At 41.9% G+C, this 24,983-nt stretch overlaps 1 protein-coding gene across 1 annotated transcript; it reads left to right on the top strand.

Moving 5' to 3' along the window:
- The first annotated feature begins 2,699 nt into the window (after positions 1–2,699).
- Positions 2,700–24,067, top strand: TMEM207 (transmembrane protein 207). The gene is made up of 6 exons (XM_038748788.1): positions 2,700–2,823; positions 6,541–6,578; positions 10,380–10,424; positions 11,057–11,199; positions 16,602–16,734; positions 23,797–24,067. Exons 1-6 carry the CDS (start codon positions 2,749–2,751, stop codon positions 24,065–24,067), a joined length of 705 nt encoding a protein of 234 aa, XP_038604716.1. The 5' UTR covers positions 2,700–2,748.
- Positions 24,068–24,983: the final 916 nt, after the last annotated feature.

Below are 24,983 nucleotides of genomic sequence, written 5' to 3' on the forward strand. Positions count from 1 at the left end.
CTGTTGCCCACCAGGTAGGAAAGTCCTTCTGTGCTTTCTAATCCAGTTGTATATTATTGACCTAAACCTCTCACTTGCCAGAAAATTCTTTCTTTAAACCATGAGATCAAGCCATTTGACTCATTTAAATGCTGTTTTTTGCTGATATTTCATTTAAGGATAAAATGAACATTCAAAACAGTGGGACAAATATCTTTGGGGAAGTAACCACTTGGCTTGGGTAGATCCACAAAGAACCCCTCCTGAGTCCAGATTAAGAGATGAAAGCATTTGTCTGCTGTCCATAGTCTTGACAGAGACCTGAATTTCACGCAGCGGTGAATAAACTGAGTCTTTGTCTTTGAAGGAAAGTATAATCTAAAAGGGAAGGTAAATATACAGAGATATGTAAAAGTGACAGAAACGTATATAAACAGCTCCAACTATATGGAGAAATATGCATAAATTTGATGCTTGACAGGAACAATACATGAACGATTTAGAGAGCCTGTGCAGAGCAATGCATTACAGTACTAGTGACATGCCCAGTATTATTCAGACTCTCTCTTCCCTGCCAATTATGTTCCCACTGGAGCATGGAGGTCATTGAGCAAACAAGGTGACAGGGATCCCGCACATTGTGCCATGCAGGTGCCGACTTTGCCCACTTTAGTTGCTTTGCATTCAGTAAGTACTCAGTAATACGACTGAATGAATGAAATAAATGAACCAGGGTTAGAACTTGGCTCACACATTTAAAATAGAGCAGTGTTCCCCTTGTCCTTTCTCTCTCTTGCACCTCCAGCAGACAGCCTGTGGCCTTCCCATCAGTCCACCCAGGCCTGCTCCTGACATACCCCGGGTGTTCCAGGCTGTGGGAATTCAAGCTGCTGCAGTGTGCTCTTTGTCCTCTCTATCCATAAGATGGTCAAGCATATGCACCAGGATCCTGCTACCTCCCCATAGCGATCCCCAAGGCCTCTGCTCCTGACATGCCCTGTGCATGCTGGGATGTGATTTTTGTGTGTGTGTGTTGTATCGGTTAAATGTTTACTATATGCCAGGCACTGTTCTAAGCACTGGGGTAGGTACAAGGTAATCGGGTTGGACAGAGTCCATGTCCCACGTGGGGCTCACCATCTTAATCCCCCATTTACAGATAAGGTAACAGACACAGAGAAGTGAAGTAACTTACCCGAGGTCAACCAGCAGACATGTGGCAGGGCTGCGACTAGAAACCAGATCCTACTGACTCCCAGGCCCACTAGGCAACACCTCCCTCCAATTCAAGCTCCTCAGTGTGCTCCTTGGCCTCTCTATCCACGGGATGGCCAAGCATTTCCATCGGGATCCTGACACATTCCCACAGCAACCACCCAGGCCTCTGCTCCTGACACACCCTGTGGGTGCCAGGCTCCTAGGGATTAAAGCTGCAGCAGCCTGCAGACTCTGTAAATTTTAGAAGACTCCTTAGGTTCTCTTCACCAGGGGACTTATTTAGACTTGACACTTGTATATTGCCTATCAATCAAATCCATCAATCAATACTATTTATTGAACACTTACTATGTGCAGAGCACTGTACTAAGCTCTAGAGAGGATACAATACAGTAAGTTAGCAGACACGTTCCCTGCTCACAATCAATCATCAATCATTTCCCTACTCCCAATCAATCATCAATCAGGGGCATTTATTGAGTGCTTACTATGTGCAGAGCACTGTATTATGTGCTTGGGAGAGTATAATAGAATTAGCAGACATATTTCCCACTCATATTGAGCCTACAGTCTTGTATTTGTGTTATTTTATCTTTTCTATTGTGTCTGCTGCCAAGCTCTTCCCTACCCTATTGTTAGACTGTAAGCCCTGGGAGGGCCAGGAACTGTCTGATTGTTTTTTCCCCAGCACTTAGTTCAATACCCTGCACAAAATAAGTGCTTAATAAATACTACAAATATGAATAATCTCCTGATTTACCAAGGAGTACTCGATCCACTGGATCAACAGCAGTGCTATACAGATGCTGAGTGTGACAAAAAGGGAAGTAAGAGGAATAGAAGGAGTTATTGGAGTGACTAGGCTGTAAATTCCTTCATGGAAGTGATTGTGTCCTGAATACAGTGCTTGGCACACATTTGGAGTTACAGTACCCTCTAACTATTGATAAATATTAGTGATTGATAAGAGATAGAAAGGCTTTATGGCCAAAGCCATCCTCCTAGGAGATCTAGGATGAAATTGTTGCCTTGCCAAGAATAAAAGAAATGGACAGTTTATCCCACAAGCCTCCCTAGAATGGAGCACAATGCAGTGTTCAGAGATTAGAGGTGCTACAGGTCCTCATTGAAAGTTCCAGACCAAAGAGATCAATCAGTGGTATTTACTGAGCACTTACTGTGTGCAGAGCACTGTACTAAGTGCTTGGAAGAGTACAATAGCGTTGGGAGTCAACATCCTTGCCCACAAGCTGAGATGCAGAGCTAACCTTGACAGTCAGTTTCCAAAATCCTGTAGCAAGCAACCGCTGTAAAAGGTACCCAGGTTTTTGCCCTTAAGCTTAAATTTGCTGAAATCTTGGCACCTGAATGAGTGAGCATGCGAGCAGCATTCCTTCTCTGACCATGTAATTTACCAGTCACAAGGAACAATCACGAAGGCATCGCAGGGCTGAGAACATAATTTATCCAGCAGCTTTACAAATTCTGAAGCATAGGAGAACAACCATAGATGGGATTCAGAAGACTCGTTGAGAGTTTTCCTTGAAAGACATGTCGCCAGGGACGTCTTCAAGTTCCATGTCAGTGAACTCAAAAACAGGAATCTTGTGTTTGATATTGCTCCAGGTAACCTCTAAGAAAATACTTCTGGGTTGTTTTTAGTATTTTTCTTATGCTAGATTTATTTATTGACTAAACATGTTTTCATACATTTTTAAAAAATTATGCCTACATTTGGGAATGGATTTAACCAGTTTAGGGGAGGAAAACATTTTTTAAGCATAATAGTATTTGGATAAGGTGGTGCATGCCTCTGATTTGCAGTTTAATATATTCAGTTTAAAAATGTCAGACACAGCCTACAATGTTCTGTTTACCACTGGTGATTCTTACTATAATATATAAAATATAATCACCTGTAGGCTTGAGACACACTCAGAGATGAGGGTGGTGCTGGGTATGTACAATTTATTTTGGTTCATTTATGCTAGCATTCCAATCAGACAAATATTGTATCTTTGTTCCGGGAACACAGTAGGTTAATACATCTTGAATGGAAAACACCACTGTTAAAACATTTCTAAATGTAATTGCTCTCTATTTTCAAATAACCTTAAGGTTTGACAGCTAATGAGTGTCTGGTGATGGGCAATAATACTATCATGTATTACAATTGCAACTTTTCTCTCCTTATTGTACCCCATAAATGATTGTATGATGACTTGAAACTGAGGTGCTGACTTTAGCTATTTCAATCCATTAAAATTGATTCCAGGTGATTAGATCAGCTCATAAATAATCTTCTTGTGCAGGATACTATGAATCCTCATTTTCTCTTCAGCTAGCCTACCAACCTATTTGCAGTGCACATGTGAAATTGAATGTACTCCAAGTCACTTTCTATGCTTCTAAGCAGTTCATCATCATGCCCTCTGATTGCTAATTTGTTTCTCTCTCCCCATCCACAAGTCTCTGTAGTTAGATCAACTTTGTAAAGTGAAGAGAAGGAAAAAACTGAAGCAGAAGTTGCAAATTGGGCTGAGAAATGGATGCAGATAATCAGAAATTGCCACAGGTCTTCAGAGTATCTCACACCAAGAGATACCCATAGTTTGTAGGATAAGCTTTTATTGAACACCCACAGGGGGCAATGAACTATACTAAGTCCTGGGCAAAGTACAACAGTAATGCAAGACATGTTCCCTGGATATGGAAGATATGGAACTTACACTATAATGGAGGAGGCAGACAAAAATATTTCCAGTGGGGTTATTTATTCATCCAAAATAAATTGACTCTACAATCCATCAAAAAATGTACATTAGTGCTGAGTGAGGATATAAATACATATGAAAGTATTAGGTGTTGTTAAAGGTTTGATGTGATTTGAGTTTTGAGAATTAATTTAGGAAAACTCAGTGGAAGAGTTGGGATTCTATTAGGAAGATGTTGAGGATGAGGAGATCTGTGGTCTGTCGGATTACGGGGCAGGCAGAGAGGAGGGATTTGCAGGCTGGCAGAACAGTATGAGCAAAGGGATGGAGGTTGGGGAGTCGAGGGAAAAATGCAAGTAGAGGAATTGCTTGGGAGAACTTAAGACAGTAAGCTGGAGAGAAGTGAATGGAAAAGGCTGGTAAGGAAGATAGGGAGAGTTAGTGGAGAGCCTTGAAGTCTATTGTGAGGATTTTTTTCCCCTCAGTGAAGAGGAAAATGGGAAGTAACTGAGGATAAGTGAGTTGGGATATGAGCAAAGCTTCAAGAAGATGACCATAAACAGCAGCATATATTATAGATTGGAGGGGAGAGTGACTGAATAAAGGTAGGTAGACCAATGAGGAAGATACAGTAGTTCAGCCATGACTGACAAGAGCCTGGATCAAGGAAGTAGCTATGTGGGTGGATGTAGGAAATGCTGAAAAGAACCAATGGGATTGAGCCATCAATTAAGAGAGCTGAAAGATAGGGAGGAGTCAAGGATTATACCAACATGGTAGGCTTCTAGGATTGGGAGGATGGTGGTATCACTGACAGAGATGGGAAAGTTGGGTGGAGAGGGTGTAAGAGGGAAGGTGAGTGGTTTAGTTTTGGACATGTTAAGTTTGAAGTGCTGTGAGACAACCAAGTGGAGCTGTTCTGGAGGCAAGAGAAATGTGGGACTGAAAGTTAGATGAGAGGTAGACATAAGAGTCATCAGCATAGGGGTGGTAACCATTAAGTATGAATGGCCTCCTTGGCTCTTATGTATATTGTGATTCAAATGCTCTAATCTGATAGACACAAATTATTCACTATGAGAAGATGAACATCTCCTCTTTTAGATTACAAATCCCTTGAGGGTAGGGGCTTTGTCTATTATCTCTACAGTACTTTCTCAAGTACTTTAAACAGTGCCTTGGACACAATATGTGCTCAATAAATGGTATTAATTTGCAAATTCTAATACTTTTGCATTTATAGGGAGCTATTTAGAGTCATCGCTTGTCTCATTTTTGGAACATATTTGGTTACCAGAACCTAACATACTGTCCTTTGATCTCTTTTTTTTTGTTGTTATTTAAGTGCTTACTATGTGACAGGCACTGTACTAATCACTGGGGTAGATACAAGATTGGACACAGTCCATGTTCCCCATAGGGCTCAGTCTTAATCCCCATTTTCCAGATGGGATAACTTGGCACAGAGAAGTTTAGTGACTTGCCCAAGGTCACACAGCAGACATGTAATGGCAGCAGGATTAAAACCCAGGTCCTGTGACTTCCAGGCCTGCATTCTTTCCTATAGGCAAAACTGCTCTCCATTGGGAGACCAATATTAGTAAGATTCCTCTGAATGGAAGGATCCAGTAGATCCTGGAGATGTTACTGAACTTTGCAGACACTTTGGAGATGGGAAAATGGTAACAAGAGGATCACATATTCCAAAACTCAAATTGGTGTACATATTTAATGTGTAGAATTTTTTTTAAAGCAGATGTTTTCACATGGTCACAAAAATACCATTTGTAACATTGATCTCAACTTCTAACAGGTTTGGGGACCTTATATTCATCATTTCAAAATAATGTGATCCAGATAAATGCATGCCTCATGTGACATGTAAAGACACAAACTCAGAAGAAAAGATGCGTGGTCTAAGATTTTTCTATTTACTGCAGCATAGCCATCTATTAGAGCATACATCTGATGCTCATTAATACTAACTAGATTTGTTTGTGTTTCTACCTAGGGATTTGCCCTATTTTCATAAAAATGTTCACAAAAGTAATGATTTTAAAGCCCAATAAAAATTGAACTGTACTAGAAAAAATGACTAGCACAACAGAATCTATAGAGCAAAAAACTATGGATTGAAATATATATTTTCCTTTTACAGATTTTTCTATCACATTAACTATTTAGGGTGAAAATATAAATCAATATTCATCATAACTGAGTGGAAGTCCCGGCCTTACTTATCTAAGTTCTCTCACAAGATGAGAGAGTTTCTGATTAGGGCTGACAAGACCCCACTTCACTTAAGTCACTTAATTTCTCTGGGTCTCAGTTCCCTCATCTGCAAAATGGGGATTTAATAATGTCCTCCCTCTTATTTAAACAGAGCCCCAAATGGGACCTGATTACCTTGTATCTATTCTACCATTTAGTGAAGGACTTGTAATAAAATAAGCACTTAAATACCACAATTATTATTATCATTATTAAATACATTCGAATACTCCATTCCCTAGCTTTTAATTAAAAAAAAAAACAAATGGAAAAAAGGGCATTTGTCCCTAGGCACCATTGAGATTGAAGAGATTTGACCGTTAAAATGTTTCATTTTCATTGTTCTCATGTGTTTCAGTTTGTGAGCTCAGATCCACCCTGTGAAGAAAATGAACCGTAAGTAAATAACTGATCTGGGGAGAGAGATATTAAAGAGTTTAAAAATATGTGATTCCAAGTGAGTGTAAATAAAAATAACAGGAAAGGAATGGCTAGAATAATAGCACTTGTCTAATATTTTCTTTTCTGCAACAGCTTTTATCTACTTATTTCTTTTTATTTATTACAATGCCCTAGATCCAAGCATAAGGACATTTTATAAGCTTCAGAAATAATTTCAGGACCCTTACCATAGTTATGTGAGATGTGGACAGTGAGGACCCTCAACATAGCTTGTTGATTATAGATGTGCATAATTCATACAGTGGAATGCATTTGTAAATAAATTCCTATATTTTTTAAAAAAATGAAATGTTTTCTGATCCTTAGTAAGAAAGAAATACGGGAAGAATAGAAGCCAAAGTGGGTGATTGGGAAAGACAGGACTGGAATAGACTGGATAGAGAAGGGGATTTTAAAAGAAAAGGAGAGAAGCTGTCTTCAGCTTTCAGCAGCCACTGTTAGAATTCCTCCCCTACTCTTTCAAACCTCACTGCAGGAGACAGTTGCTGGGGAATTGCCCTCCTGGTCTCCTGCCAGCAGAAGGAAGACATTAAGCATTTTCTTTCCTCATTCCTTTCTTGAATTAACAAACCACTAAATTGTAAACTCCTTGAAGGCAACAATCATGTCTACCATCTCTATTGTACTCCCCTAAGAGGTTAGTACAGTGCTCTTTGCACAGTTAGTACTCAAATATCATTAATCAATTAATCTATTCCATGCTACTTCCAATCATCCAGGCCCTTGGTTTCTCCTCCTTCCTTATGAAACTTTGAACATTTCCCTGCTAGACAGCACCTCTACAAGAGGACTTGCAGTGGCAGGGAGAAAAGAGGAAAGAAACTGGAAACAACATTGCCTAGTGGGTAGAGCATGGGCCTGAGAGTCAGAAGGAACTGGGTTCCAATCCTAGCTCTGCCACTTGTCTGCTGTGTGACCTTGGGCAAGTCACAATATCTCTGTTCCTCAGTTACCTCATCTGCAAAGTGGGGATTAGTCCTATGAGCCCCCTGTGGGACAGGGACTGTGTACAACCTAATTAACCTGAATCCACCCCAGTGTTCAGTACAGCTCCTGGCACGCAGTACATAGCATTTAAAAATGACTAGTCAGTTTGTTTACTTCTCAGTAGCACAAAAATAAGGTATGTGTAGCGGGTTGGTGGGGGGAGGGAGAGAGGAGGTGGAAGGGATAAGGAGTTGTGTGAAAATAAGAGGTTAAATGGGATTATCTATGGATTTTAATTATGCTTCCCTTCCCTATCCTCATTATCAAGAATAACAGATTGAGATAGTAAAAAATAGAAAGAAATACAATTTTAACATTTGAAATCTACCCTGGATATAAAAACCTGTGAGACGGAGCATCAAGAATTCAGCTGTTCTTTGATGCAACCCCACTCCCACACATTCTCCTCATACACAATTATCCTTCCCTTTAGGGTCTAGGGTTTAGGGAATGGCTTTGGAGCAGCAATTTTACTTCAGTTTCCAAAGTAATCACTTTTTCATTGGTAATTAAAGGTCAGGGGGCAAATGGTTCAAAGATATCACTGTAACTGGTATTTTGATATCTACTTCTACATTCTGTTATGTCCATTGCTCACAAAATGCTCTACATCCTTGTCATTTCACTGAAGAGTTCCACAAACATGACAGATCAAAGTCCTGTAAGATCCAGTACTGTAAGACAGACAGAGGCTGGGAAGCGTTAGCAGCACATACCTTGACAGGCATCATACATATGCACACATTGTTTCTTTCTATATTGAATCTAGCCGACTTGACTTCTGGACTGTTCTACACCAGAGCTGAGTTGTGATGAAAGAAGAATGTTCCCTAATTCTTTCATTTTGAAATATCCACATTGTGTTCTGAAAATGCATGATCCAGCACTGGGACTTTTTTTTTCTTTTTACCCAGAAGAGGCAATTTATCAGTGGTATTTATTGAGTGCTTACTGGATGCAGAGCACTGTACTAAGCTCTTGGGACAGTACAACAGAGTTGGTAGACACATTCCCTTCCCACAGTGAAAAGCAGCATAACCTAGTAGATAGAACATGAGCCTGGGAGTCTGAAGGACCTGGATTCTAATCACAGCTCTGTCACTTGTCTGCTGTGTGAGCTCAGGAAAGTCACTTCACTTCTCTGTGCCTCAGTTACCTCATCTATAAAATGGGGATTAAGACTGTGAGCTCTATGTTGGACAGCGATTGTATCCAACCTAACTTGTATCTACCCAAGCGCTAAGTACAGTGTTTGGAACAAAGTAAACACTTAAATACCACAAGAGAGCTTACTGTCTTGGGGGGGTGGGGGAGATAGACATTAATATAAATGACAAAAATATATGAACCTCTGAATAAATGAGATGCAAAAAGAAATACCATATGGCACATGATATTGTGCATCATTATGTCATGCTGCTCCCTGTATAATATGATGATAGCATCATGTTGCCTGGCTGCTTCTTAGCAATAGCTGTTTCAACAGAGGGGAGGGTGGGAAAAGATGAGGGGAAGACTTGGATGGGGATGTGTGTGGAAGGAGCCCCTCCCCCATCCCCCAGAGCACCTGTCAGTAGCTGTCAACATGTCCAGACCCTTCACAGCCTAGGAAGCCCCTTGCTAATAAGGGGGCAGGGGGCGTGAATTAAAGTAGGACAAAAAGATTGGCTGGTGGGAGGAAGAAAAGACTGTGGGGATGGAGAAAGGACTAGGGGTGGAAGGAGGGAGGGAGATGCTAGAGAAGAAAGGAGAACATGGGACTTGTGATACAAAATCATGACAACCATTATAGTGGCTGAATTTGTCCCCTGTCCAGCGCTTTGCCCCCATGGCTATCAGGGCACATGTGACCTGACTCCCAGCACCTGGCGTGAGGAGGGCCATTGACCCTGCATGCCGGATATGAGGATGGGGGAGGACTGGTTTCCATCACTTCCCTTTCTCACTGCCACTCTTACTTGGTTGAGCAAGGGCTGGGAGGGGACAAGGGCACTTTTAGCATTCACCATCTTAATTCCCACTGCAACTGCTTTTTGACTCAAAAGGGAGAAGCAGCAAGGCATAGTGGATAGAGCACAAGCCTGGGAGTCTGAAGGTCATGGTTCTAATTACTGCTCTGTCACTTGTCTGCTGTGTGGCCTTGGGCAATCACTTCACTTCTCTGTGCCTCAGTTCCCTCATCTGTAAAATGGGGATTGAGACTGTGAGCCCCAAGTGGGACAGGGACTAAGTTCAACCTGATTTGCTTGTTTCCATCCCAGAGCTTAGTACAGTGCCTGGGACAAAGTAAGCGCTTAAATACCACAGTTATTATTATTATTTCCTGCTTTGGTTTTTACTGTGGAGCCAGTATGATGGGGGCACCCTCATCATACCGAGTGGGCAGGAGGGCACCTAAGCTTAATAGCCACTTTTGATCCCCAGAAGACACTTATCTGGGTACTGGTACATGGGCGCTTGACCCCTGCTAAAGCAAAACTGGGTGTTTTTGCTATTGCATACCCGACTTGAATTCATTTGCCGCAAGTGTATTTTGAAACCATCTTACACTATTAATAGGAGAGGAGGAGCCGGTGAGAATGACTAGGAGGGGGAATATGTAAATGTGGGAAGGGCCAGTACAATTACTGTGGGTCAGACAAAGTCTCTGTTGCCTAATGATTTTAATATGCCACAAAATTCCTAAAACCCAGTTCCAATGGCTGTTGCTGATTGTATTTACTTATCTCTCTTCTGTTTAATCACCAGGTGTATAAATTATAATGACCATCTCCCCAGTGCCTGGCTTATCTGGTAAGAAGACCCTCAGTGACTATTCAATAATATCCCTGATGGCAGAGAAAATATCCATTCACTCCTGGTTCTTTACCCTGTCTGCCTATCGATAGTAACTACTGAACACTATGTGCAGAGCACTGTACTAAGTGCATGGAGAGTACAATACAACAGAGTTAGCAGACATGTTCACTGCCCACAACAAGTTTACAGCCTGGAGGGAGAGGAAGACATTCATATAAAAAAATTACAATATGTGATTTTAAAATATATACGGAAGTGTCGTGGGGTTGGGGCAAATATTAAGTGCCCAAAGGTCCAGAGCCAAGTGCATAGATGAGGCATGGAGAGAGAGTAGGGGTCCATTGAGAAAGGGCTCTTGGAGGAGATGTGATCTTAGTAATGCTTTGAAGGTGGAAAGTGTGGTGATCTGGCACATATGGAGGGGGAGGAAGTTCCAGACTAGGGTAAGGATGTGGGAAGGGGGTGGTCAGTGGTGAGATAGAAGAGACTGGTGCACAGTTGACTAAGCTGGTGATAGGAATGTGTGGGCTGGGCTGTGGTAGGAGATCAGTGAGGTGAAGTAGGATGGGATGAGCTTTTACTATTGACTCTCTGCCCAGTCCTTGTTGTGTTTTGTTTGCTTTTAGGTTATTTATGCTGCTCTTCCCAGCTGCTCTCCTGTGCTGTGGGATGCTTTTCTGTCTCCAATGCTGGATCAAGAGGACCAGCCAGGGCTCAGCAGGACGAACAGTGGCTGTATTTGCCATCAGTGATTTGGATTCCATTTATGGTACACTGCTACGGGGGCTCCCTCATTCCTTTATCTCTCAGAATTTTGTTCCATTTTTAATTCTAATAATATTAATTAATATTAATTTAATAGTAGTATGTAATAACCACCCACTTAGGACTGTGAGCTGTAGTATGCACTTGGGAAGTACAAGATAAATGATTCATTCCCTGCTTATGTGGAGCTTACTTACACTCTACTGGGGGAGACAAATGTAAAAAAATGTTCATAGGAGTAGTCAATCAATCATGTTTACTCAGATTACTGTGTGCAAAGCACTGTACAAAATGCTTGAGAGAATACAATAGAACAGAATTGGTAGATATGTTCCCTGCCCATATTGGTAGATATGTTCCCTGCTAGTAGTCCAAATAAATAATTGAATGGCAATCAAAATATATAGACAAAGGTTCTGATGATGGGTATAAATTAGTGCTTAAGTGTTGAGCTGGCTGATGGCTTAATATGGCTGAAGATGGTCAACCAATGTTATTTATTGAGTACTTTAATACGTGCAGAACACTGTGCTAACTATTTGGGAGAGTACAATAGAGTTGGTAGCTATGATTCCTGCCCTCAACAGGGTTACAATCTAGTGGAAAAACTTGCAAATTATAACACCCACTTTTCTCCGGAGCAATCAGACTTGCTTTCAAAACCCATTCTCCCTCCTTTAAACTATGAGCCCTATGAGGGACAGGGTCTGTATCTGATCTGCTTATATTGCATCTACCTTAGTGCTTTGTACAATGCTTTGCACATAGTAAGTGCTTAAATGTAATAATAATAAATACAATTATACTGCATGAGGACTTCAGGTCTCAGAGAAGCAGTGTGCCCTAGTGGAAAGAGCAGAGGCCTGGGAGTCAGAGCAACTGGGTTTTAATCCTGCCTCTGCCAATTGCTTGCTGTGTGACCTTGGGCAAGTCACTTAACTTCTTGGTGCCATAATTTCCTCAAATGTAAAATGGGGATTCCTGTTCTCCCTCCTACTTAGACTGTGAGCCCTGTGTGTGACCGGGAATATGTCCAACCTAATTAACTTGTATCTTTCCCAGCTCTTTGGACACATAGTAAGCACTTAATACCATTAAAAAAAAGCAACCATCACCAAACCAAAGAAGGAGTTTAAGGAAAAAAGGTCATAAGAGGGAACAGGAATAAGAGACTAGCTTCTAACTGAATTAAGGTTAACTGACAAATTTGGAAGACTTCTAAAGCCCTGATATCTCTTTGCTTTGTGTTCCCAACTGAGTAATGAAGTAAATCAGAAAGTTAAGGGCAACATGGAGAACTCAGTGACCCTTCCTTGTCCCTTCTATTTACTGTTGTTCAGGAGTCCATCCATTTCACTATATGTTGTGCCATCCTGACTTAGCTAGCCAAAGCAGCACTGGAAATGATAAGAATAATGATGGTATTTGTTAAATCCTTATTTTGTGCCAAGCATTGTAAAGAATACAAGAATTGATACAATGCCATCATATCAGACACAGCCTCTGTCTCACATGGGGCTCACTGGTCTCTGTGCTTCAATTTATTTATCCCTGGAAAGGGGAGTGAACACCTGCAGCCCAGGCTGTCTGTTGCTCAGCTATTAGGATAACTGAATTCAAGGATGCAAGGCAATGAGACTTCTGGATAAAACAAAATATAAAAACAATTCACATATAGCAGTGCATGCTTTTACAGACAATTATTTATGTTTCCAGAAACCCAAGTGTTTGTTTTCATAACCACTTCAAGATGAAAACTGGCTTTGTATCAAGGAGAAAACAATAAAGCTTTCAGACAAGAGAGAGCACTTGTCAATGGAGAGTCTTGGCCAGAAAAAGCTTGACATGCCAGAGGAGGACAGGGACTGTACTTGAATTCAAGCTGGTGCTCTAAAAATACTAAATAGCGCTGGGCTATTTGGTCAACTACTCCCATACCAAGTACCATCGACTTCTAGTGAATAACTCCAGTGCTATTCATATGAGTAACTCTATAAAGTATTTGGACAAAGAGAAGTAGGGTAGGCTAATGGAAAGACCATGAGCCTGGAAGTCAGAAGACATGGGTTCTAATCCCTGTTCTGCAATTTCCCTGCTGGGTGACCTTGGCCAAGTCACTTAACTTCTCTGCAACTCAGTTTCCTCATCTGTAAAATGGGGATTAAATACCCATTTTCCCTCCTATTTAAACAATGAGCACCGTGAGGGTAAGGGACATTTCTGACCTGATTATATCTACTCCAGCGCTTTACACATAGTAAGCATTAGAACACTAGTCAGTGGTATCTATTGAGCACTATATGCAGAGCAGTGTACTAAGTGCTTGGGAGAGTATAACAGAGTAGATAGATAAAATCCCTGCCCACAACAAGCTTGATCAACTCTCCTTTGGAACTCAGTGAATTTCCAGGCTACAACCCGGGAGTGGACTTACCTCAAGAAGAGTCCTATCTCCTAGACCCCTAGACAGATGCAGGAATGAATCTCCTGTCAGAAATGATAGAAGAGCTTGTATCCCAAGACTTCAGGCCCAAGAAACTGCCAGAGAAATGAATTATAGTACTAATGGCTTGCATAAGCACTACTCACTCTCTCTTTCCATGTTTCCACTGGGCGGGCAGGCAGGCAGGCGTGCAGCATGTGGCAAAGTGGATGTGTAGTCTTTGGTTACTCCAAACTACTGAAGTGTGGACCAGCCGGGAGCTTGCTCCCCACTAGCTCAGACCTCACTCACTAGCCCTGCCACTGATGCACTTGCTGACATACAGTGGTTTCAGGTGAATCACCTAGGCAGCTGCAGTAGATTTTAATACTGGCACCTGCAAGGGTTGTTTTTTCCTAAAATGGGGTCCATCCTCAGTTCAGTCCTGAGTGGCAATCCCATCTTTTATCACATCTACCAACTCTAATGTATTGTACTTTCCCAAGTGCTTAGTTCAGTGTTCTCCACACAGTAAGTGGTTTTATAAATACCACCGATTGATTGATACAATAGAATTGGGAGACTCCAGAGAAGCAGTGTGGCTCACTGGAAAGAACACAGGCTTTGGAGTTAGAGGTCATGGGTTCAAATCCTTGCTCCACCAATTGTCAGCTGTGTGACTTTGGGCAAGTCACTTAACTTCTCTGTGCCTCAGTTACCTTATCTGTAAAGAGGGGATTAAGATTGTGAGCCTCATGTGGGACAACCTGATTGCCTTGTATCCCCCCAGTGCTTAGAACAGTGCTTTGCACATAGTAAGTACTTAACAAATACCATCATTGTTATTATCCTCTAGGAGCTTACAGTCAGGAAAGAAGGGCTGAACTAACACTTCTAATAATTCACTCAAGCTCCCACCCTAACTCCTGAAATATAATAATACTATTAATAAGAGTATTTAAGCATGATGACATCTTCACAGCAACAGCTTTTTCAATTGGGGGCCATTTCTAAGCAGATGCTTTTCCTCAGCTATGAGTCTCTACCCACTATGGCACAGCCACAGAGACTTCCCTGTCCTCCCGTGGCTAAGTGAGACTGACCAGATGGTGGTCAATGCCCAGAATTGTGAGTAGAGGATGAGGTCAGTCCATAAAAATCAGCTGACCGTTAGAGAGTGCCATACCCACCCCCTTGGTTTTACCACTAGGGTGTTCTGAGTGGCTACCTTCAGATTATGTCATATGACTGGCAGATTATTCAAACAAATCAGTGCCCATCTGCAGCAACCAATCAGAGGACAATTTGTTATGGGCAGAGAATGCATGAGAAGCAACATGGTTTAGTGGAAAGAGCCCAGGCTTGGGAGTCAGAGGTCATGGGTTCTAATCCTGGCTCTGCCACTTGTCAGCTGTATGACTTTGGGCAAGTCACTTAACTTTTCTGTGCCTTAGTTACCTTGTCTTTAAAATGGTGATTAAGACTGTAAACCCAATGTGGGACAATCTGATAACCTTGTATCTAACTCAGCGTTTAGAACAGTGCTTGGCACATAGTAAGCACTTAACAAATACCATTATTATTATTATTTGCTAATTCTGTTGTACTCTTCCAAGAGCTTAGTATAGTGCTCTGCACATAGTAACATTAATAAATAGGAGAAGGAGCATGGCTTAGTGGATAGAGCATAGAACTGGGAGTCAGAAGGACCTGGTTGTAATCCTGGCTCAACCACACATCTGCTATAGAACCCTGGACAAATCACTTAACTTCTCCATGCTTCAGTTACCTCACCTGTAAAATGGGAATTAAGACTGTGAGCCCCATGTGGGACATGAACTGTGTCCCACCTAATTATCTTGCATCGACCTCAGTGTTAAGTAAAGTGTCTGGCACATAGGAAACACTTAAATACCATAACAAAACAAAGAACAATAAAACCCCACTGATTGATTGACACAGCTCATTAGTGGGTCATAAATCAACCCCTTCAACTGGGTGGCGAAGATCAGATGGGGTGCTCAAGTGAATTTATTTGGATTATGAATGCACTTTAGCATCCCTGTCGCAGACTCTCTATCAGACCTGCTGTTACAAGCTGCAAGGAAAAAGAACAGTCCCTGGATGCTAGCTCTTCCTGTGCCATTTCTCTGCTTGCTATCCATCAGTGGTATTTATTGAGCACTTACTATGTGCAGAGCACTGAACTAAGTGCTTGGAAAAATGCAATGCAACAGAATTAGCAGACATGTTCCCTGTCCACTGTTAGAACTCACCACCTTGTGACTCCTTTTCAATGTGATTAAGAATATTTGGTTTTCACCTAATCTCACCGTGAGAAATTAATGAGGTAACAGACAATATGTGTCTTGAAACTTTGGGAAGAAAATTACTCTAGGATTGTAAAGTCACTGTTGTTTTTTTCTCACTGTGCTTCTGTTTCCCCTCACAGATGTACTCTCAGTGAACTTTACACTGGAACTTCAAATATTCAAGATATAATTTTACTCAGCATTTGTAAAGCACTTTAGGTTATGAAAGGGTTTTAGAGGCATTAATCCTGTCCCTCCTGATTAATGAAGGGTAAATTAAGAGCTGAAAAGAAAATGAATGTTGGTATTGCCCCTAGATGAGTCTTGAATTCCCCATGATGAAGGGAAGGTCCTCAAAGTTCAAAGCAGATCTTGGCTTCCCATCACAGAAGGACAGCAGAATGACCAGAGGAGCTATTCCTCTCCATTTTGGCTGTGGAACTGCAAATTCTTTCTGAACTCCTTTATATAATTAGCTGCTATGAAGAGAGGTCCTTGTTATAGTGGCTGAACTATCAGGGTAGAGTTGATGGGAGTCTTTTTCCAAGGCTGTGTGTAATTTCTCATTGTTGGACCAATTTGAAGATGGGCCAGATTCTAGCAGTCAGCCCATGCCATTCTGTTTGGAACCAATGAAAAGATCACTAAGTTTCATTTTTTTCCTCTTTCTAGAGACGGCTGTGCCTCAGAATCCATTTCCTAGAGTTTGTCTTCACTCTCACAGTGTGGGCCTCTGTCCTGTTTCAAACTGCAGTGCAGTGAGGCCCCCACCTTCATATGAGGACCTGAAGAAGACTAGCAAATTGTAGGTTCAGTCCAAACTGAAAAATGATAATAATTATGGTATTTTTTAAATGCTTACTATGTGCCAGGCACTGTACTAAGCACTGGGATGGATACAAGCAAATCGGATTGAACACAGTCCCTGTCCCATGTGGGGCTCACAGTCTCGATCCCCATTTTACAGAAGAGATAACTGAGGGTCAGAGAAGTGAAGTGACTTGCCCAAGGTGACACAGCAGACAAGTGGCAGAGTTGAGATTAGAACTCATGATCATCTGACTCCCAGGCTCGTGCTCTAGATGCCAAGAATCTATCAATCAGTGATATTTATTGAGTGCTTACTGCTTGCAAAACACTATACTAAGTCCTTGGGAGAGTGTGATAGAGGAGCAGCCTGCCCTAGTGGAAAGAGCATGTGCCAGGGAATCAGAGTAATCGCTTAACTTCTCTGTGCCTCAGTTACTTCTTTTGTAAAATGGGTATTCAATACCTGTTTTCCTTCCTATTTAGACTGTAAGCACTGGGTGGGACAGGGACTGTATCTGACTTTATCATCTTGCATCTTCCCCAACTCTTAGAACAGATAGTAAGAGTTTAACAAACACCAATATTATTACAATGCTGAAGTCATCATTCCCCTAGAATACACCATAAATTTCCAGGCAAAATAACTATCTTTAATTTTTATAGTATTTACCATTTTAATCAATCAATAAGTAGTTTTCATTGGACTCTTACTGCGCTCAGAGCAGGGAACTAAGTGCTTGGGAGAGTGCAATACATTCTGTAGCGTGTTCAATCTACCGAGGCCCCCAAAAAGTTAAAGAGCCAAAGGAGAGCAAAGGAAAAATGAACCACTAGAGTTGAAATTTTGTCAGACAAAGGTTCTCCTTCACTAAGCAATGGTCTGGAACTCACTAGGGTACCATTTAGGGCAGGCATGTCAAATTCATTCCTGTGAATAGTTCACTAATGCAATTATCCATTTATAAGTAGGCCACCCTGTTAAAAAAAAAACTCAACTACTGATGCATTATTTGTAAGATTATTAGCAACATAATGTGTTATCATGGCATTAAGCAAAGGGAAATGAAATTGGTGACTAAATCTATTTTAATTAATTCCTTGCAAATATAGGGTTTTATTGGGGAGAGGGACAGTGGTCCAAGATTAGGGGAATAAGGGGAGAGACTGAGGAGAAAAAGAAAGTATCCGAAAGACAGATGAGCTAAATATGGACAGAAAGAGAGTCAAACAAGATGTCATTCTCTCACATAATCTTCTGAATGGAAAGCAGTAGCAGTAACAGTAGAGGCTGGGCCAGAAACCTATCCTTCCACTGACCCAGTCCGGCTCCTGGCTTTCATTCATTCATTTGTATTTACTCAGAGCTTACTGTGTGCTGAGCACTGTATTAAGCACTTGGGAAATACAATTCAGTAACAAATAGAGACAAATAGAGGTTTTGATTAATGGTATTGAAGTGGTTACTGTGTGATTGACACTGTACTAAGCACTGGGGTAGATCTAAGTAAATCATGTTGGACAAAGTCCCTGTCCCATATGGGGGCCATAGTCTCAATCCCCATTTTACAGATGAGGTAACAGGCCCAGAGAAGTGAAGTGACTTGTCCAAGGTCACACAGCAGACAAGTGCAGAGCAAGGATTAGAACCCATGACCTTCTGACTCCCAGGACCATGCTCTAACCACTACGCCATGGAAGCTACCACTCTCTGGGCTTTATGACCAGAGAGGCTGTGTGCCAAAACCCTTCACCCCACTTTCCAAATGTGGGGAACTCCAAGGATCAACACCTTATTTCCTAGAGCAAGTTTGTGGGTGGAGGTGGGAATGGGCAGCTTCCCTTATCCCTTCCCTGCAGCCCCTGGATGTTTGGTGGACTACAGACAACTGCCTGGCAAGACATATTCAATCGGCACATTTTCCAGGCTTGATTTAGGTCGTTACTAAGACCATTGATTTAGGTCATTAGGACCTGGGTTCTAATCCCTGCTCTGCCACTTGTCTGCTGTGTGACCTTGGCTAAGTCACTTATCTCTCTATGCCTCAGTTACCTCATCTGTAAAATGGGGGTGAAGACTGTGAGCCCCATGTGGGACATAGACTGTGTCCAAGTTGACAATCTTGTATCTACCTCAGGGCATAGCACTGTAAGTGTTAACAAATACAATTATCATTATTATTATTATTATTATCGCACTGTTGGGTAGGGACCGTCTCTATATGTTGCCAACTTGAACTTCCCAAGCACTTAGTACAGTGCTCTGCACACAGTAAGCACTCAATAAATACGATTGAATGAATATTATGGTTGTAGCATACAACAGCACACACATTTCTTTGGGGAATCAACTGAAAGCTCCTTGTGGGCAGGGATCCTCTATTCCTTTTCAATTGCATTGTGCTCTCCCAAGTACAGTGCTTAGCACACAGTATATTCTCAAATAACTCTGATTGATTGAGGTGCAATTCTGACAAAGTGATAGAAGTATTCCAACAAGAAACGTGAAATGCAGGGAAAGCATGGAAGCATGGGAGAGTCCTGGGAGTTATTATTTTTTAAAAAAATGGTGACAATCTTGTCAATGTGACAGGAGAGGAGGTCCTTGCAGATAGGGGTGACTACTTGCACTCCGTTAGTTGCTGTAGTAGATACATAAGAATACATTTTATTTTCACTCAGTAGCTTGAGATAGTTAATGCAGCTTCCTAAGAGGAGAAAATCAAGCAGAGCGAATTTAGGGGATTAATTGGGATTCAGTCATGATTCTGCATTATAGCCCTTGCAAAACACACCCATCTGTGCCTTCATTTAAAATCCAGGACTAAGAATCTGGAACTGCCACATGGGATGTAATAAATACAATTAATCAAAAATGATTTACAAATAAAAATCCTCAGTACACATACTTACCCCAGGTTGTAGCCACCCCATGTTACCTGTAACATAATGGGTGTAGTCATTACTCTTGACACCTTGATCCAATTCAAGTCTGTAAACTCCTTGTGGGCAGAAATCATCTAGACCTAATCTTTTATACTGTGCCTGCCCAAGTGCTTAGTACAGTGCCCTGCATGCAATGAGTGCTCAATAAATACCATTGATTGATGGATAATTGCAAGATGCCAAAGCAGATGAAGAACTTAGGGTTTCTCCACAACCAGCTAAAATTTTGTGATTTAGATGTCTTGCTTTAACATATTACTATTATTATAATTATTATTTATGGTATTTGCAAAGTTCTTACTATGTGGCAAGCATTGTTCTAAGCACTGAGTAGATACAAGTTCAACAGGTTGGACACAGTCTTTGTACCACATGGGGCTTACAGTCTAAGGAAGAACAAGTATTGAACCCCCTATTTACAGATGAGGAAACATCCCAGAGAAGTGAAGTGACTTACCCAAGGTCACACAGCAGACAAGTGGCAGAGCTGGAATTAGCACTCAGGTCCTCCGACTCCCAGGCCCGTGTTCCATCCACTTGGCCACACTACTTCAAAAAATGATTAAAGAAGACCCTGACGGAGAGAGGCGCTCAAAGGTGTAAAGAGATGTTCAGAAAGAGTTGGTCTGCTACAAGATATGTTGCAAAGACAAGAAGAAGGCTGTTGTTCACTACCACACTCTGAAGAAATGTCTAATTTTGCAGTCTCCTGCAAAGATTCATAATCACTTTACAACTCCTCATTTGATTAATGTGGTGATGTTAACTTGGAATTGTTTTAACAGTGATTAAACATTAGTTCAGTGATGCCTAACAGGAATTTCGTAGTATTCTTTCCCGGTGACGTTGGAATCAATCCCAATTGATAACATGAAAGTGTATAGGAAAAGGTACCCCTTGATACAGCCATTCACAATTCACCTCTTCATGATATAGCCACATATTCAAGAAACATAATCGAAGTATATCATGAGGTACTCTTTTTTTGTTTAATGGCATCTGTTAAGAGTTTACTATGTGCCAGGCAAAGTACTGAGTACTGGGGTAGATACAAAGTTGGGCATAGTCCATGTACAACATGGAGCTCACAGTCTTAATCCCCATTTTACAGATAAGGTAACTGAGATACAGAGAAGTGAATTGACTAGCCCAAGGTCACACACCAGGCAAGCAGCAGAGCCTGGGATTAGAACCTAGGTTTTAAGATTTCCAGGCCCATGCTCTTTCCACTAGGCCATGCTATTTCCTGTTTCCCTTATTGCTCCTTTATAAGAAGTTTTAATTTAAAGTTTAGTTAAAACAACAGTTGCCAGAAAATGCAGGGTAGAAATCAGATTTATCTAACTGCCAGGACAGCCAGCTCTGTATATAAACTGTAAATCCAGCTGTGCTCCTTCTCCCAAGAACATCTGGCAACTGGGAGGATGTTTCTGCAGTTAGCCTTTAATGAGGAACATTAACAGTTCTCTGTGCAGATGGAATGTTGTAGGTCTAACTAGATTAAATGTATTACTAAGCATTTTTGCATGGGCTGTCAGGAGATTAGCTTTAAAAATGACTCAGGTGATTCTGATCATCATCCCTCATCAAACAGGTGTTGCAAGAGACCCTCCAGAACTATTAATGTTTTTGCAATTTAAACATAATCTTTATGTGAGCTACAATCCTGATTCTAAATAGAAAGGTTGAGAAGGAGTGTGGACTAGTGGAAAAAGCATTGGCCTGAGAGTTAGAGGACCTGGGTTCTAATACCAGACTCTTCCACTTGTCTACTGTGTGAACATGAGAAAGAAATCATTTAATTTCCTCTGTGCCTCAGTTACCTCATCTTTAAAATGGGGATTAAGGCTATGAGCCCATGTGGGACAGGGACTTTGTCCAAACTGACTTGCTTGTATCCACCCCAGTGTTCAGTATAGTGCCTGGCAAATAGTAATTCCTTAAAAAATGCCATAGTTATTATTATTAGTTACCTAATCTGTAAAATGGGGATTAAGACTCTAAGCCCCATGTGGGACGTGGACCGTATCCAACCTGATTATCTTCAGTCGACTCAAGCTCTTGTGCCTGACACAAAGTAAGAGCTTAACAAATACCATTTTTTTTAAAAAAGGCAGTTGAGACATGTTGAAGTCATGATGATATTTGATAACCTTTGAGAGAATCTACAAATCGTCTATTGGGATTACATGATTTTACTGAAATACAAAAGCATCTGGAAAGCTAATATTTCATGAGCAACTTTTAAACCATTTTATCTTTGAGAATCCAACCTAATTTGTCAGCTGTGATGCCAGCTGCATGGAAATAGTGATCCAATTTAGGGACTGTGAAGCCCTAAATTTAGGACCAATGAGGTCCTGGAAGGTTTGCCTCTAAATTCAGACTGATCGCTTCTGTTCTAAAAGATATAGGAGAGGTCATGGAGTCCCAAGCCCTCCCTCCATGAGAGCTCCAGAGGCAAGGGGGGTGACTGCTTGATGAAAAAGGCTGCCACCCCGGTTCTCTCAGCTGACAGTGAGAAGTCAAGCTTAAACTTTGACAGTGAGGAAAATGGGCAGAAGGCACGTTCCCCAGCATTTGGAATGCTGGGAAATATTTCCCCTGCTTGTCTGTCCTCTCACCTGTTAGACTGTGAGCTCCTGGAGTCACCAAGGATGACATCTGCAATCATAATTATCATTGTTAATATTATTATTACTTACTATGTGTCAAACACCGTTCTAAGCATTGGGGTAGATACAAGATAATCAGTTTAGACTGATCATCCCCTGTCCCACATGGGGCTCACAGTCCAAGGAGGAGGGAGATCAGTTATTAGATCACCATTTTACTAATGAGGAAACTAAGGCTCAGACAAGTTAAGTGGGATCATCCAGCAGTCAAGTGGGAAAGCTGGCATTAGAATCCACAGTCTCTGATTCCCAGGCCAGAACTCCTTCCACTAGGCCATTAGTCTAAGCCCTTAATAGATGTTATGATCTATTGAGAAAAAAGCTCAGATGATAAAGTTCACTCGTTCATTCAATCGTATTTATTGAGCGCTTACTGTGTGCAGAGCACTATACTAAGCGCTTGGGAAGTACAAGTCAGCAACATATAGAGACAGTCCCTACCCAAAAACGGGCTCACAGTCTAGAAGGGGGAGACAGACAACAAAACATGTAGACAGGTGTCGAAACCATCAGAATAAACAGAATTAGAGCTATATGCACATCATTAATAAAATAGAGTAGTAAATATGTACAAGTAAAATAAATAGAGTAATACACCTGTACAAATATATACAAGTGCTGTGGGGAGGGGATGGAGGTAGGGTGGGGGGGGATGGGGAGGAGGAGAGGAAAAAGGGGGCTCAGTCTGGGGAGGCTTCCTGGAGGAGGTGAGCTCTCAGTAGGGCTTTGAAGGGAGGAAGAGAGCTTGTTTGGCGGATGTGTGGAGGGAGGGCATTCCAGGCCAGGGGAAGGATGTGGGCCGGGGATCGACTGCGGGACAGGTGAGAACGAGGCACAGTGAAGAGGTTAGCAGCCGAGGAGTGGAGGGTGTAGGCTGGGCTGTAGAAGGAGAGAAGGGAGGTGAGGTAGCAGGGGGAAAGGTGATGGAGAGCCTTGAAGCCAACAGTGAGGAGTTTTTACTTGATTCGTAGGTTGACAGGCAACCACTGGTGATTTCTGAGGAAGGGAGTGACATGCCCAGGGCGTTTCTGTACAAAGATAATCCGGGCGGCAGAGTGAAGTATAGACTGAAGCGGGGAGAGACAGGAGGATGGGAGATCAGGGAGGAGGTTACCTCAGCATAACAAAGTTGTGAGTTCTAATCACACTTGTGGAATAAGGATCTTTTTTAGATCCTAACTCCACAACCAGGAGTAGAACCCAGGCCTCCCGTCTCTCGGGGCCGTTACTTTTCCTCTAGGCTACTGCAGCCCTCTCATGGGAAGGCTTCCTTCATTCTATTTCAAGCAGAGGAGAAAGAAAGAAGAAGAAATAAGGAAAGAGAAGAAAGAATTTGCAGACAGTGCAGCTTCTCCTTTCTCGCAGTTTCCCCCCGCCACCCAAACTCCCCAACACTGGCTTCACCAGTAAGAATGGGTGTATGGGCAAAAACCTGACAGGTTGACTGTTATACTCTGCCCCACACTTAACGCTGGACCTCAGAGAGCCTCACAGCCATCAGTACTCCTGGGGCCTGAGATACCCAGCAAGGCTGCAGACTGGACAGAAAACCGTTTCCTGTACGACGCCTGCCTTCTCTGCTCCCTGATTCCCCAGCCATCCCCGCTGCTGACTGCCTCACCCTATACCCACCGTGGTTCTGCCTCTTTTGCGTGTCCATGTCTTAGAGAAGCCAAATCTAAGTTTTTCTTCAATTATCCCAAGTTTTGATAACCCAAACTGGCCGAAGTGAGGATTAATTTAGAGAGCTGAGAGTCTCAGCATTATTTTTAATATTTTAGTTTCAAAATACAGTGCTTCCTTCCAATGTCCAGCAGAGAGCAGTAGATATGTCAAGGATAAAGTCAAGGTGGCAGTTTTGAGGACCAAGAGCAATGCTGGAAAAGCAGAGAGAGGAGAGGAATTTGGAGGGAAGATGAGGACTCGTGACCGCCCAAACAGCACATGTCCTTATACTTCAATACTTACTCCCGTCTCTAATTTACCTTAGTGAGTTCCCTGCTAGGCTGTAATAATAACCGTGGCAGTTGTTAAGTGCTTACTATATGCCAAGCACTGTCTGAATTGCTGTGATTTAATACAAGCAGAATGGACTCAGTCCCTCTCACACATGGGGCTCACAACTTGAGGGAGAGAGAACAGGTTTTGAATCCCCATTTTATGGATGAGGGAACTGAGGCACAAGGAAGTTAAACAACTTGCCCAAGGTTCCACAGCAGGCAAGCACCCAGGTCCTCTGACTCCCAGACCGGTGATCTATCCACCAGTTCATGCTACTTCTTGAAGGCATGGATCATGTCTAGTAATTCTATTGTACTCTCCTAAGTGCTCAGTACAGTCTTTTGCACACAATAGGTGCTCAAAAATCAATCAATCATTGATTGATTGGCTGAGGAACCTAGAGGGGTCTGGAGGTCTTGTCACTGACGTCAACATTGCTAACCTTGTTTTTCTGGAAATGAAAAAATAGAATGCAAAGAAAAGGCTATATTTTTTTCACTAGCCAGAAGTTACATCAATATTATCAGAGTGCTGATTTAAAAGTTTTCAAATATGCATAAGAAGCCATGATCATGTTTTGAAGGCATAACCTGATTATTGAAATGAAATGGACTCACAAGTTCTA

The sequence above is a fragment of the Tachyglossus aculeatus genome, chromosome 7 (genome assembly GCF_015852505.1).
Source record: "Tachyglossus aculeatus isolate mTacAcu1 chromosome 7, mTacAcu1.pri, whole genome shotgun sequence".
NCBI lineage: Eukaryota > Metazoa > Chordata > Mammalia > Monotremata > Tachyglossidae > Tachyglossus > Tachyglossus aculeatus.